At 39.6% G+C, this 15,557-nt stretch overlaps 1 protein-coding gene across 6 annotated transcripts; it reads left to right on the top strand.

Moving 5' to 3' along the window:
• Positions 1-5,145: 5,145 nt before the first annotated feature.
• Positions 5,146-14,479, top strand: tbx3a (T-box transcription factor 3a). 6 transcript variants are annotated; one of them, XM_020053065.3, is made up of 7 exons: positions 5,146-6,533; positions 7,406-7,688; positions 8,275-8,421; positions 9,341-9,417; positions 10,011-10,195; positions 10,961-11,607; positions 12,600-14,479. In XM_020053065.3, the coding sequence occupies exons 1-7, from the start codon at positions 6,142-6,144 to the stop codon at positions 13,038-13,040; spliced, it is 2,172 nt and encodes a 723-aa protein (XP_019908624.2). In that variant the 5' UTR covers positions 5,146-6,141; the 3' UTR covers positions 13,041-14,479. The 6 variants fall into 6 exon arrangements, with proteins under 6 accessions (XP_019908624.2, XP_019908623.2, XP_019908625.2 ...); XM_020053064.3 differs by having other exon boundaries at positions 8,257-8,421; XM_020053066.3 differs by having other exon boundaries at positions 5,147-6,533; positions 7,406-7,673.
• The last annotated feature ends 1,078 nt before the right edge of the window (positions 14,480-15,557 follow it).

Below are 15,557 nucleotides of genomic sequence, written 5' to 3'. Positions count from 1 at the left end.
GGTCAGAGAGCTGTCTGGATGGATATTTAGCTGAATACAGAATTGTGTTTTTTTAGATAGGGGTTGCAGGAGAGAAATTGTGACCATTAGGATACTCAGACACTGGATTGGCTAAAATGCATAGCAAAATATACCTCACCATTGCCAACAGGTTGTTAGTAAATGTAATAATCAAGTAAATATTCAATTTGCTACATGGATCATCATAGAGTAGAGCATTAGGAAATGTATTAAACTGTATTCAGATCATCAAAAGAATGTATCCCATCAGACTTGCCTTTCCGCCTATGGTTTTTAATTTCAACGCTGTCTTCATATACAGTCAATACTAAAACACAGCAATCCAATCTGAACCCAATGCAAAAATGTAGAACTATGGGGGCCCCGCGTTTTGACATGAGCCACACTCTTATCCCACTTAACCTCTAGAGAGTAGCCAGCCTAACCCAATCCTGTGATCCCTGATGGGGGAATACGAGCTTTATGCTGCCCTCAACTTAGAAACAGAGAGTCTTGGTTAAAGATTCAATAGCAGGACTGTACGGTCCAGAGATGCAAAAAAGCCACACAGTCAAGTACAAAGCCGAATGCTATGGCAGAAAACTAAATGGACAGATGATATCCCCATTAGGCCATTCTTCTTCCATTCAGCAACAGAAACTATATTCAAAACAGTGCACTCCACTGAAAAGCATAGTTACTGCAATGGTTGGACTGTTCCTCCTGTCTACAAATAGTTCAGTAGAGAATTGCATTATTCAATATTGTAAATTATTCATTCTCTGTGTATTATTATGAATGGGACTTCTCAGTATTAAGATATGGTATTTGGATTGTGCCCAACAAGTGGTGGCAAATAAGGGAAAGGAGTTCCATGTGAAGGGAACACATCTGAGGCGTTCACCACCTACGACATAGCTACCAAGCAGTTGGCCTAAAGTAGTCAGTAGAATTTTCCTGTAGCACCATAATTGCTACAGGAAAACACTGCATGGTTCATTCGGAGACTTCTTCCATTTAAGTTGTTTCAGTGATGTTTAAATAAGGGCTGTTTAAAAAAAGTTTTATAATTTTTAATTTCTAACTAAGCCGAGTATCAAAGCCAATAAATAATTTTAACCATGTTCACTTTAACCATGCCTGTTCTGGCCCTGGCCCAACCCATCAGAACGGTTTCAATGTGTTCATGTAGCACATGAAGATGTTTGAAACTTAGTCTTACATTTCTCATGTTACTTGTAGCCTACCATATGGCAAGATGCATTCACTGCAAAGGAGTCACTTGGATGTCCCTGAAATGTTAGGAGTTTGTGTCATGGTACCCTGGAATTCCTTAGAATGTCTCCATTTTGCTGGGTTTGGACTTTCCAGGTTTGACAACATTCAGTAAACATGAAGTTGTAAGTCAAAGTTAAGAGTAGAACTTAGCAGATGGACCTTGTCGGTCCGAGGAACGTGTCCCCATAGTACCCTTTTCTATTGCTCTCTGAGATTAAGTCAATTAATGACTTTGAAATAGTCAATAAACATATCCCCTAATCATGTAAAATATTTTTTCGCAATACCTGTAGCAAGTTACTGCAGGGATGAATGCGAGCAAGGGCTGGCTTGCATAAAAAGGACTGACAGAGCAGAATCATTGACAGGTGAGAGTTTATCATACTTTAAGCGGATTGACTCTCAGTATGGTGCTGATTTTGGAAAGTGCATTTTGCATATCCCATAGGGCATATACCATGGACACATTAACAGATTATTCTTCCCCTCCCGATCATATCATGCTGTCCCTAAATATCATGCTGTCCATAACAACAACATTGAGAATTAGGTTAGGGCCATGAAGTCCCCCCCTTATAAATATTTATGATTTGCTAATAAACATATGACTGAAAATTCAACACTAGAAAATCTAAGATTTTTGTCTTAATAAACATACAGAAAATACATCCAGTGAGAGAAAACACTTCTCGATAGTTTGTGGGCATTACTCTTCGCAACAAAATAGATGGTTTTGTCCAGAATGTATAAACATTGATGAATAGATATGAATAAGTAAGTGTAAATTAACAAGACATGAATTCAAACAGTTTTTATCTACAAAGACAGTACCTAAACATCAATGTCTATGTATATACTATACTAAATACAGCACTGATAAACAGGGTAGCACATGGACAATGAAGCTCAGCGTTTACCAGGTTTGAAGTGCTTTTAATGTCCCTACAGCATACACTGCCAGGAAACAGGCAGAGAGAATGGGATTTCAGAGTCTGTCTAGACAAATATATAACTTTTTGATTTTCGATATACATTATCACTTTAGATATAAAAAACATTGATAACCCTACCTCATCAATCAGTTGTGTCAGGTCTGGAGTTTTATTGCCACTTGGAGTCCCTGAGAGCCCTAACCCAGTAAAACTTTATATAGTGTATTGACCGTTCTCTCAGGGTTGCTTAGCTAATTAAGCCTGGTGGCCGCAGAGAATGAAAGGGTACCGCTGTGTCAACACTGTTTCTTATTTGGTGACACCTTCCACTAAATTGGAATGTGCTGCTAATGGGGGTGAGTGTTTAAATAAGAATAAGCATGTAATCGTCACAGGCCTGACCTCACACACATTAAGGAGACTATAGGCCTGTATGCCCTTTAGGTCTCCTTAAGGCAAATGTGACTGAAGGAAAGAGTTAGTCGTAGCTATGATACTATAGGCCTTTTGTTTTAAGAATTTCCGATTGTCAGCTGTTTATATTTTCTGTTACTCCAGCAAATATCGATGATATTGACACCTTACAATACACAAACTATGGCACAATCCATGAACTACTCTGATAGGAGGATATCCTAGGGACAATTTCCCTGCTCTAGCATCAGCAGACCACAGAGAGCAGGTTGTCACTTCATTGGCACTAACTTAGCTAGTCACAGAAAGTCTGGAGTGGGACTGCAAACTGCTTAGTCATAATAATTGAATACAAATGTTAAAGATAAACTTAATAAATACAACCTAAGAGGTCTAAAAACTGGATAATGCAAGATACAGTGCCTCACTGGTAAGAAGATTGAACCTTCAAACTAATGTTCCTTTTACAGTACAGGCAGGTAGTGCCTCGTATCACTACCAATGCAATGATCCCATCAAATAGAGTACTCAGAGAACTACGTCAAGCCTGATGCAATCTTGTATTGATTATTCATATTGACAGTGTCAATAGGCAAGTTTCCCACCAACAATTATTGTGACACCTCTATAGACTGGCATTTTGCTATAGTTCAATATGTAGGCCTAAGATCAGTGTAAGTTATTGGTCAATGTTTGGGCAGTATTCCTTACCAACAACTGTACATCTTTAAATGTGTAGCTCACACAGCTGTCTTGAGTTGTGCATAATACATCTTAATATGTGATTATACATCACCATCATATCATTACCGCCATGAATGGAGGTTGGCAGGTGATGCAGCGGTCAAGGCACCATAATCTAAGTCCAAGCTTTGACACTGCCACTTGCATGTGGCTGGGTGTCCCATGGGACCGTGCATATTGGCCAGCATCTTTGCAAAGATGTCAACTGTAAAGGGATTTCCCTGTGCTTCAGCGACTCCATCAGGCAGGTCAGCGCCGGCAAGCTAACGTTTGTTAGTCATCCCTGGAGTGAGAAAATACGACTTACACTCGCTCTGTCCAGATGAGCCTTGATTTGGCACCAAAAAACGTGTCCTACAATATTTTTAGTTCAGATTTAGACGGGCATTGATTGTCATTGTCTTTTAGAAGTTGCCATAAAGACAAAATAAATGTCGCCTAATATACCGTCATTTTTCTCATCTAAGGATACTAAATACCGTTTTAGTGAAGAGATATATTATTTTTAAATAACAGTTTCCCACTGAGATTGCTGTACGCCCACATATTCCACGTTTGCAAACACGATAAGCAGATATGTTTTTAGAAATGTGTAGGACTATGGTAAAAATGTTCCGAACGATTAACGAAGAAAGGGGAGGCCCAAAGTCTTCGCCCCATAACAGTAATACCAAGACGAAAAAAAGGTATGCATCATTAAAATTGTGTCGTAGTCTAGTTGATGTGGTAATTTCATTCATTCCAAATGAATTCTTTGAACATCATCACTGCTTTAAAGATTTTGAGAAAGCACCTAAACATAAGTACATGTGACAGACGGGTGTAATAATAGCTTAAATGTCCTGCTTAGAATAATGTGCTGGCCGTGGAAGCCATGACCAAAACTCATTTTCACGTATTTCCAACTTTCATTCAGATACGAAATAAACCTACAACGTATGCATGGCTGTGATTCCGTGAGCATTGATATTCGACAGAACCTAAGATCTCAATTGAGCCACAAGGAAGAATTGCATGGCGATGTCTACAGGCAACCCCACATAGAATGCATAGGCTATTCTCTGGAAGGAGAGAGGGAGAGAGTGCACGCTCGTGCGTGGTGTGTGAGAGAGTTATATTCCCGCTCTATTCTTTGAAATCCACACTAAAGGACGAATATCACAGATCATAATCACAGGCACATCATGCATAGGCGCCATGCATTCAATCAGCACACATTTTCACCTTGTCATCTCTTTAAATTCAAGGTAGCCTAAATAAATAGGCCCAGCCTATTACGAAATAGGAAAGTTAATGTCTACAAAGCCTAATGGTTTCACAACATCAAACGCATCACTGTAGGCTACACAGGCTAAATGTTACAAAGGTTGGTCGATGAGACGGAGTAGACCAACAAAAACATTAGACGTAGGTTATGCAATAATAACGTGAGCAAACATCAACAACATTGCTGTAGCTTATTATCATAACATTAACATTAACATTGTAAATTGTAACTCGGCATTGGGTCGTCGCACGACATCCGGTGAAAATGCACAAGCCTATTTATTTATTAAATATTGTGTTGATAATGGTAGCTAGGCTTGTTGCTCAAAGATCCCTTAACCGTGGAACCGCACAACGGAGAATAACGGACGATTTAAAATGACAAGATCAATGAGTGACGATAGACCCATATTAGCATAATTCAATCCATAACTATAGCAAAGCGTTAATTACTTCACAGTTACGTGTATTCAGTAAACGTTTGGATGACGGGGCAAACCCTGTCGCACTTCACGTTAGACCGTAGCGTAATTTTGCGGACAAAGCAACTCAAAAGCGGAGTAGCCTACTTTTCCTTCGCAGTCCCACAAGCCGACCGTTCGCACAAGTTTTAATGATGTTGACATATTCACACAACATTGACCGAGGCAGTGGTTTTTCACAGCAACGTTTGAGTTTCCAAACACCTTTTTATAAGTCTGAAGTCTGTCCCCTCCACCCGACCTGTTAAAACCACGCCTACGAAGCCACACAATTGGTCCGAAAGCGTCAAAGAGCCAATCAACAGAGCCCAGCTTCTCGTAACATACACACATCCATACTGTTTGAAGCCTATGGGGCACAGAAGCGCTAGAAATATCTTGGTGCTGGGACCTTACCGCCTCTCTGCCGTCAACGGACTCCTTTCTCCGTATACGTCTTTACTGAAATGTGTGTGTGCGTGAAAGAGAGAGGTAGAAAGAGTGTGCGTGCGTGTGAGGGTGCATGTCTGGAACAAGTAAAGACAGAGGAATTATTCTGCGCTATCGAAATATTTCAACACACCGCTTTTGCAGGAGGACTGAAGCCAATGCAATGACAGCAAATGTATTTTAACAGGAATGTCGATATTGTAGCCTAAATAGCAGCAAGAAAAGAACGCAGCAGTCAATACCTTGTCGGCGACGTACACTTCTTGGTTTAATTCAAAAATTGTTCCCAAGAAAAAGTGTTCAACACCCGTCAATCTCGGAAGAAAACCTTTATCTCAACACAACTGAAGATTAATGGAGTGCATTTTTTCATCTCTTCTTGCAGACACTTAGTTGGAACTCATCGAAAGACGTTAAAGAAAATTTACCGAACCCAGTCGAAAGTAAATTGATGCTTAGTTCTATTGTGGTGACGGTGGACCTCTCAAGACTTCTCTATTTGAGATCGTTTTGCTGGTGAAGAAGGTTGCATTGACTGAATATAATAGCCAATTAATCTAAATACATCCATATATTTGGTACTTGCGTGGACTTGGATGAGCTTCCTGATGAGAGATCCAGTCATACAAGGAACGAGTATGGCATACCATCCGTTTTTACCTCACCGTGGTCCGGAATTTGCAATGAGTGCAATGTTGGGTCACCAGCCTCCCTTTTTCCCGGCCCTTGCGCTACCTCACAACGGCTCCCTCTCCCTCCCAGGCGCCCTGGGAAAGCCTATCATGGACCAACTGATGGGTGCCGCCGAGTCCGGCCTTCACTTCTCCTCGCTCGGGCACCAGGCAGCCGCAGCCCATTTGAGGCCTCTGAAGACGCTGGAGCCTGAAGAAGAAGTCGAAGATGACCCTAAAGTTCACCTGGAAGCGAAGGAACTTTGGGAACTATTCCACAAGCGAGGCACTGAAATGGTTATAACAAAATCCGGAAGGTAAGAAACTTTTATATTGGTATTCGAATCAGACAGCTTTGTTCTGTGCTCTAGATACTTGTAAAAATTAAGATATTTTATGTATATTCTGGCAATTATCTCGAGTGAATTGATTTATTGATGGGAGCTTGGCTCCGGACGTTCGCTGATTGTGGACAACAATTTACTTTAAAACTCGGTGGTAAAATGTGTCATAGTTTTATACATTTGTGTAACTGAAATCAGTTGAGCCAGCTATCCTAACATAAAACTAATCGCAAAACAAGTTTGAAGAACACCGAAGCCCAACAGTAAAATGTTTCGGACACAGGCCTATGTTAACTACAAAGCTTATTTGATGATTATGAAAACCAACTGTTAGCATCTCTGAAATCTAGGCTATAGGCAACGCTACGAAAGATATACGTAGTGTAGATCGTCAGCCAAAATACTAGCCTATGGAATCTAAATATATGTTTTGATAAATGTCTAAAAGCGTATTACCACGACAAACGAATTGCCCATATTATGCCGTAGAAATATATTAATTTTGTTCCTGCTGTACATAGGGCATTATTCCTTATTTATTTTCTTTTTCTAGACAGCAGATAGGCCCGTTTGCTTTGCATGTGGGTATCGTTTTTTGTATTCTCGCACAGGCCTTTGTGAGATTAATAACGTTTATGTGCACTAAATCGTGCTATATTGATATAGGCCTGGATATGGTATTTAATAATATGGCATTATCAGTTTTTAACATTTAATTTTGTCAATCATTATCAGTATGATAGCATTGCAAAGATGGCTGCTCCATATGCTGTGTGTGCATCAATTATTCAGTCACATTATAAAGGTTAGGCAGTTTATAAGTTAAACTCTTATTCCATTTACAGGCGAATGTTCCCTCCATTCAAAGTGAGATGTACGGGCTTGGACAAGAAAGCAAAATACATTCTGTTGATGGATATTGTTGCAGCTGATGACTGCAGGTATAAATTTCACAACTCGCGTTGGATGGTGGCAGGGAAGGCCGACCCCGAAATGCCAAAGAGGATGTACATTCACCCGGACAGTCCGGCTACTGGCGAGCAGTGGATGTCAAAAGTCGTAAATTTTCACAAACTCAAGCTGACAAATAACATCTCAGACAAGCATGGATTTGTAAGTTCATCTAATGTATGTTTTTTTCTTATCTGCATGCTTCTACACTTTTGGCATGTTGCCTATATTGCTATTTTGATTGCTATTAGTAGCCTATTATAAACGTATAATGAATATTATTATTGGCCTAATAAGCCCATTCTCCTTGTCCATCAGTGGCCATGGGGCCTATGGCTGTGAAGGCTTTCACAATGTATAGACCTGCTGGCCTTATTTAATTTATAATGTTTTTGTCTGATTTAAGGAGTTAATATTTTCTATGCAATGTGTTTCCCCAGCTTTTTTCTAATGCCTATGTTGTAGATCATTTATACTGCTTATATATTTATATTGCTTATATATTTATATTGCTTATATATTTATATTGCTTATATATATATATATATATATATATATATATATATATATATATATATATATATATATATTATAGGGTGTTTAGTAAATACACCCTTGTTGTCAGACATAAAGGAAAATATTTTGAATGCACTTAGTAGCCTAGGACTCTGATTGGGACTGCATCAAATGGCTAATCTTCATCAGAAGACAGAAATCAGCCTGTGCTTATCTTTTTTTAATCCAGAATTCTTTCCTGTTCCAGACCATCCTGAACTCCATGCACAAGTATCAACCCAGATTTCACATCGTGAGAGCAAACGACATTCTCAAACTCCCTTATAGCACGTTCAGGACATACGTTTTCCCTGAAACGGATTTCATTGCGGTTACTGCGTATCAAAATGACAAGGTAGAGATAATTAAACTGTATTCGTTTATTTTCGTGGAATAGTTACATGAAATAGTTACATATGTTTTTATTTTTCTTTAATTTTGGTTTGAGTTTCGAATAGCCAATGCTATATGTGTACCTGATTTCATACCGTGTTTTCAACTTAACTCACTATAGGCTATATGGGGTCCGAATTCTCAGGAATGTATGTAATACAGGTTATCTTAATTATATTTAATCACGTGGAAAGGATTTAGCGACAACACAGTGTGTATGTGCGTGTGTGAGTGTGTGTATGTGTGCATGCATTTGTGTGAGAGAGTGATGAAGGAGAGGGAGAAAGTTGGGCCAGGAGGGAGAGTGTGAGAGAAAGCGAATGCAAGAGAGAACATGATGTGCAGTTATTCAGAAAAAAGGGAGCATTTTGTTTATACCAGACTGAGCTAGTGGTAACACTTAATTCCACATGTGACACACCGCTAATCAAAATCATATCATACGCTGGCTCTTTGATATGAGGGAGAAATGTTAGCTAAGTGTTACCCCTGGCCGCTTGGGTCAAGCAAAAATGCAGTAAATGTTTGGCAGGCATATGGCCTGAGAAAAATTGCCAGTCCTGCCAAAATGTGCTCATGGGAGGGGTCGAAGGCGAGTGGAAGTGAGTGGGGGGAAATACTGTGATAGTTCTGCGAGGGTTGACATACTGTGCATTGCACATGGATGTACAATCTGTGCAGGGGGTGTAGGCGGGGTGTTCTGAGCGTGTTAACCCAAAATTACTAAATATTGCACTGAGATGAAGCAACAATTAGGCTATTCTTTCTCGGGTGTTATGGTTGACATAAAGGCATATGTGCAGTGGGAGAATATGAATAAAATTCCACGAAAACGTATAAAAGCTATTAACAAATAAAATGTGGATTTTAATGTATTCCAGATTACGCAATTGAAAATTGACCATAATCCGTTTGCCAAAGGATTCCGTGACACGGGCAATGGCAGGCGAGAGAAGAGGTAAGGAAAAGTATTCCCTTACTGCGCTACAAAAATTAAGGTTACATGTTGTAGGATGTTAAACACTCTTGTTAAAAAAAATATTCCTTTTGGATTCCAAGTAGAACCCTCTTAGAAAAGTTACATGTTCTACCACGAAGCATCTGGATTCTGTCTGGAAATAAAATGCTTCTACCTGCATCCCAATAAGTATTCTAAGTGGTTTCCCCACAGGGAGAAAATTTTTTCTGACTGTAGATATGAAGGCAGACAGCGATCTTTGTGAATTCCAAAAAGAGTTAGGCTACCAATGTCCACTTGCACAGGGGAATTATTTATTTATATGAAAATCCCTTCATCGACTTGTTTTTAAACATGTTCTAATATATATATATATATTTATATATACGTGTGTGTGTGTGTGTGTGTGTGTGTGTGTGTGTGTGTGTGTATGTGTGTGTGTGTAATGCACTCAAAATGTTTTTAGGCATCTATATTTACATTTTATTCTTAATGTGGTAACCCACATAATTTGCTTTGAATAAATGATCCGTTGGTTCATAGATTATTTTTGACACAGTTATGGTGACCAATAACCTTTTTGCCTAATGTAGGAAACAGCTGGCCTTGCAGTCCATTCGCTCATACGAGGAGCAGCAGAAAAAAGAGAACGGGACGTCCGATGACTCCTCCGGCGAGCAAGCCTCATTCAAATGTTTCGGCCAGGCCTCATCTCCCGCGGTGTCAACTGTGGGGCCTCCCAACCTGAAAGGTAGTGAAAGCCACAGCTTCTGCTTGGGTAAAGATATAGACATACTTTGCTAATCACGAAGACCCATACCTACAGTAGTATTTTCTTGTTTTGTGAGCTGAGATTTATTATTAATAACTTTATTATTATAGCATGGGATTTAGTTGAAACACTGCTGAATGTCTCTCAGGATATTAGTATGCCTATTGAGTTGAATAATTATGCGAGAAATGTTGCAATTATATCTAGCACCAACAACAATATATAGCATTTATGTCTGCTCATTCTAAACATTCAGTCACGCTATGGATAGCATGCTCGCATTCAGCAGTCCCATAAGCCAAATTATATTCCTGCCAGAGTTACATACAAAATAAAATTAACTGTGGAGATAGACCTATTCGCAATTAATGTTCTGGCAATAAACGGGAATAATTTGTCGTAATTGTGTTAGAATTTTTTTTAAAACAAGTGATCAGTGTGCTAAGGTTTTTAAAAGCTTATGGATTTATATGTAGCTTAATAAATTATGGAATAATTTAGGCCTTTTTATTGGCGGGACGGATCATTTTCATTTCGACCAATGCTGAATATGTAGTAACCGTATCTAAATGTATACCATTTCAGCTGGTAGCCTTATGACATCGAAAGTCATGGGAAATTAAATAATCGTAGCCTATGTGAGTCACGCCTTGTCGAAAATTGAAAGGAAATGAGACAAGTAGAGACTAACATAGTTCCAAAACTAAATGTATTTTTAAAGACACAATTCTTCATTTAGCATATCACTAACTTTTGACTATTTTCTGGTAGATTTCTGTGAAAGTGATGAAGACAGCGATGATGAGAGCAAAGATGGCAATCTGAAGGACGGGCCGGACTCAAGCAAGATCTCAACTACTACGGAGGATGGGAAGGATCACGAAGCGAGCCCTAGTAAAGGTCATCAATTCTGTGTCAGTGACTCTACTGGCCGGTCTCGGGAAAGCGCACCGAGGACTGAGAAAAAGCAAGTGGACTCTCGACAGAGTCCCATCACTGTTATATCCAGCACTACTCGGTCCGGAGAGGACCTCAAGAGTCCAAACCGGGACCAGCCCAAGGCGGACGAGTGCAGGTCTATAAGCAAGGACAACTACGTGCCTTTGACTGTTCAAACTGACAGCAGTCCGCACTTAAGCCATAGTCATTTGCATAATTTTGGATTTCCACCGGGTTTAGCGGGACAACAGTTTTTCAATCATTTGGGGGGCGCGCATCCGTTTCTTTTGCACCCCAGTCAGTTCAACATGGGAGGCGCATTCTCGAATATGGCCGCGGGCATGGGCCCCTTAATGGCAGCGGTGTCCTCGGGAGGGGTTAGCACCATGGACACGGCCAGCATGGCGTCACCCTCGCAAAGCCTGACGGGAGCTCATGGACTGCCTTTCCATCTGCAACAACATGTCTTGGCATCACAGGTAAAACCTGTTTTATTACTATCAGCAGTATAGTAGCCTATTGCCTGTGTACAACACATTGGACGTGTGTGCTCCAGAGGTATTCGTTACATTTGGACGATAATAATGGCCTATGCATGTCAGTTAAGGTCTTCTTGTCCACATTAGTCTGAGAGTAAATGTCAACAATGAGTAAAAATGTTACATTTTCATTTTACATTAATAACCTTTTTCTCGTGGGATAAACGACACAACAGGTGCGAGACAACAGCATATACCATAACCAAATGTGTTTTATATGGACTACATTTACTTGGATTAGACAGGGAGGGTGGATATTATATGTCAGATTATTTTTACAATATATGGTGAGATTAAGGCTGAGACCACAATAGTGTTAGGTAGTGTTGATGTGAACTCATTAATGAAGTCTGTTTTAGAGGAACTTCGTGAATGTTTAAAATGTTTCACTGGTTTGAGTAGTAAATACTAACAGATATTTTAGGTAGTTCATCATGTACAGCATCATACATAAATGTGTTCTGTGGGCATTGACAATTAATGAACTTGTTACAATGCTGCTTTTTTACCGTTGCATAGACATATATACGACAGATGACCTAGTGGTTAAAGTGTTGGGTCAGAAACTGATAGGTTGTTGGTTGGACTCCCAGGACACACAATGTGAGAAGTTGCTCTTGTAAATCCCTCCGGATCTTACAGGGTGTCTGCTAAATTACGTAAACGTAAATATAACACTATCCTTTGTGCTTATCTCTCAGGCCAAATTATATACATATAGGTCAAAATCACAAAGAGAAAGGTGAAAGTAAATCACACAACATTTCCTAATATATACAAAGGTCAAGCACATTGTGACTTATTCAGGTGTAGCCTATTTTCCATGTTTTGCTTTGTCAGGCTTCCATGGTGCGTAAAAGCTTTCGCGTCAATTTGCCATGTTATGTGAGGCGTATAGTTATACTTCTATACTTCTTTTGCTCCCTCCGCAGGGCCTGGCCATGTCTCCATTTGGGAGCCTGTTCCCTTATCCGTACACGTACATGGCAGCAGCCGCGGCAGCCTCCTCCGCAGCCTCATCCTCTGTCCACCGGCACCCTTTCCTGAACGCAGTGCGCCCCCGCCTCAGGTACAGCCCTTACTCCATCCCTATGAGTGTGCCAGACAGCACTCTTCTCACCACAGCCATCCCCTCCATGGCTAGCAGCGCGGCTGAGCTGAAAGGAGATGGCATGGCCACGAGCCCGGTCTCAGCCACCCTGGACTCCACATCCGAGGTCACCAGTCGGTCGTCCACCATATCGTCTGGTTCGACCTCCCTTTCCCCAAAAACTTGTTCTGAGAAAGATTCCACCAACGAGTTGCAGAGTATTCAGCGCTTGGTCAGCGGACTTGATTCAAAACAGGACAGACCACGAAGCGTGTCCCCATAAATTCTAATGTTGTTTGTTGTAGTTGTTGTGAAGATAATGATGATCATGAGGACGATGAGGATGAGTACGACGACACCCTGCTAGCGAATGCGGGTTTAGAAAACGGACCTATTGAACAGTTTCGATTTTAAAATGCACTTTGGTTAAATACACATCTGATATGTATATTTTTCTTTTGTTAAATTAATTAAACAACACTTTTAAAAATTTCTTGTTATTTGAATACCATACAAGTATTGAAACTGAAAGGTTGGTGTGGATGATACTCACAGATCTTTGATAAGTTGCTGCTGTGTGATGTCCTATCTAAGTTTGTTTTATGTCGAGTTGCTGAGCTAACGACTTTTGTTTGATTTAATATGCACTCTGAATTGGTTATAATTATTTGAATTCACTCCCCTTATAAAGACTGCTGTGTTTGATGTAATATTGCATTACTATTAGAAGCCAATCATTATGCTCATAGGGTAGGTGACACTTTGCATGCCCTACAAAAAGTTGTATATTTTATGACTCAGTTTGTTTTTAGGTTTATTTTTATCAAATTTAAAATTAACTAATATGCATTAAACAATGCTTCAGGCTGACCTTAAAATCAATCTTGAGAAAACAATATTTCACTCGCTCACTGTTTCTGCTAAGGATTCGATAAATTTATCTACGGTTATTGATTTTACGAAATTATTTCGGTGTACGTCAATTTATATAAGAATGGATTATGGAAATCCCTGCTGCCAAAACAGAACCAAGGTTACTTGCCTTTTTACACTCATGTGCGAGTGGTTGAGATTGTCCTAAAATCGCATGCCGAATCCTGAATAGCCGAAGTATTCAACTGGCAAAGGGAATCTGAAATATAATTGAAAAGGTGATATTGATAATAAATGTAAATAGTGATATATAAACATATTTATGTAATTATTTCATATTGATATTGCCTGTAAATACGGAGTAGTTTGTTTTTAGGGATATGTCCTTAATTTATTGTTGATACCTGTAAATATAGTTTGTGGGCTATAATCCTCGTTTTACCATCTGCATTTTATATCTCCCTGAATACGGATTTACCCTTTTCCCAAATATCCACAGAGCTAGTAATTATAGCGGACACACCCATGTGCCATTGTACCTTACCTGTTGTCTCTGTGTTAAATGCTAGTTCATAAGAATGAAAGGGAGAGCACACTGCACCAACAGCTTGAAAAATTGATGAATCATTTTCTCGGAAAATAAAAAAAATCTTTGTCTACATGTGTGTCAAAATTGAAAAACTTTCTGTTTAAAATACATTGCAGCCTGATAGGAGTGCCGCGTCTTATCGAAATATGAAGGTTTCTTTTGTGTTTCTAAAGTTGTCATTGGGTTATGTTGTATTTCTGTCTAGTTTACAACATCAACAATGTGTTCTTGAAAGTTTCATTAAAATCTTGAAATACGTTTCCGTGTGTCTGCTTATTTACATAACATTATGATTTAAACGATATGGATTCATTCAATGCAATGTCATAGCTCACACCAAATATGTCTTACAACTAAATCAAGTAGTGCGGCATAGCATGTCTTTTCCACGATCTCTTTCCACTACTAGTCAACTTCAACATTTTGAAATAGAACAATCGAGGTTATGTTCAAAAAGTTGAGAAATGCTTTTAGGAGAACCTGAGAGAACAAGGCAAGGGGAACATCGCCACAACAGCTATCATACATGGAATTCCTTCCTGGACACAAGACTTCGCCAGAGCAAGTCATTGGGCGCGTGTGTTTTATGAGCCTGCTGAGTAGCCTATTGACAGATTGTTTTTTCGGCCAACGTGAACCCTAAAGAATGTAAAATAACTTCACTGAACTCCACATTGCGCTTAGAGTCATGAGTTTATCAACTTCATATCTTTATTTGTATATTGTATGGTTAATAAGTAACGAAAGTGGCGCTAGGGAATAGAAGTAAACACGGCACCAAGTATCTCAATTGCTCAGTCTATTGCTCACCTGGCGCCTTCGATATCTTACTTGACTTTATTGCACGGAAGGCGGCGGTGCGTCTGCAATAATGTTGAAATGGATTCTCACGTTTACATGCCAGGCGTAACGCCACCTAGTGCACACCTAGTACAACTACATGACAAAGGACAGCAGGGTGACAACCTCGAACAATGTGGACACAGGATATGTAGCCTGCCTAGGTGGGTGCTCACGATAATCACCCAGTTATTGAACACATATAAGTGGATAACAGTTGACAGAAAAATAATGTTTGCAGTTTACTAAACCTATACTTTGTATATGTTGCTTGCTGGACACGGGTAGAGAATTTGAACCACCAAAACATTGCCATAATGTCATGCTAGAATGATGTCATACGCAAACCTTTATTATGTATGCATTTGAATATGATGTCATTGTACCCATGGGACTGGAAATAAATACAACGAATTTAGATTTGTCTAAAAATCTGCTTTATAATTAACTCATATTATTTCATTGTGCTGTCGTTGTGGAATTGTAAATCCGATTCCA

This window comes from Esox lucius, chromosome 14 (genome assembly GCF_011004845.1).
Source record: "Esox lucius isolate fEsoLuc1 chromosome 14, fEsoLuc1.pri, whole genome shotgun sequence".
NCBI lineage: Eukaryota > Metazoa > Chordata > Actinopteri > Esociformes > Esocidae > Esox > Esox lucius.
This window is presented reverse-complemented; position numbering and strand designations above follow the sequence as displayed.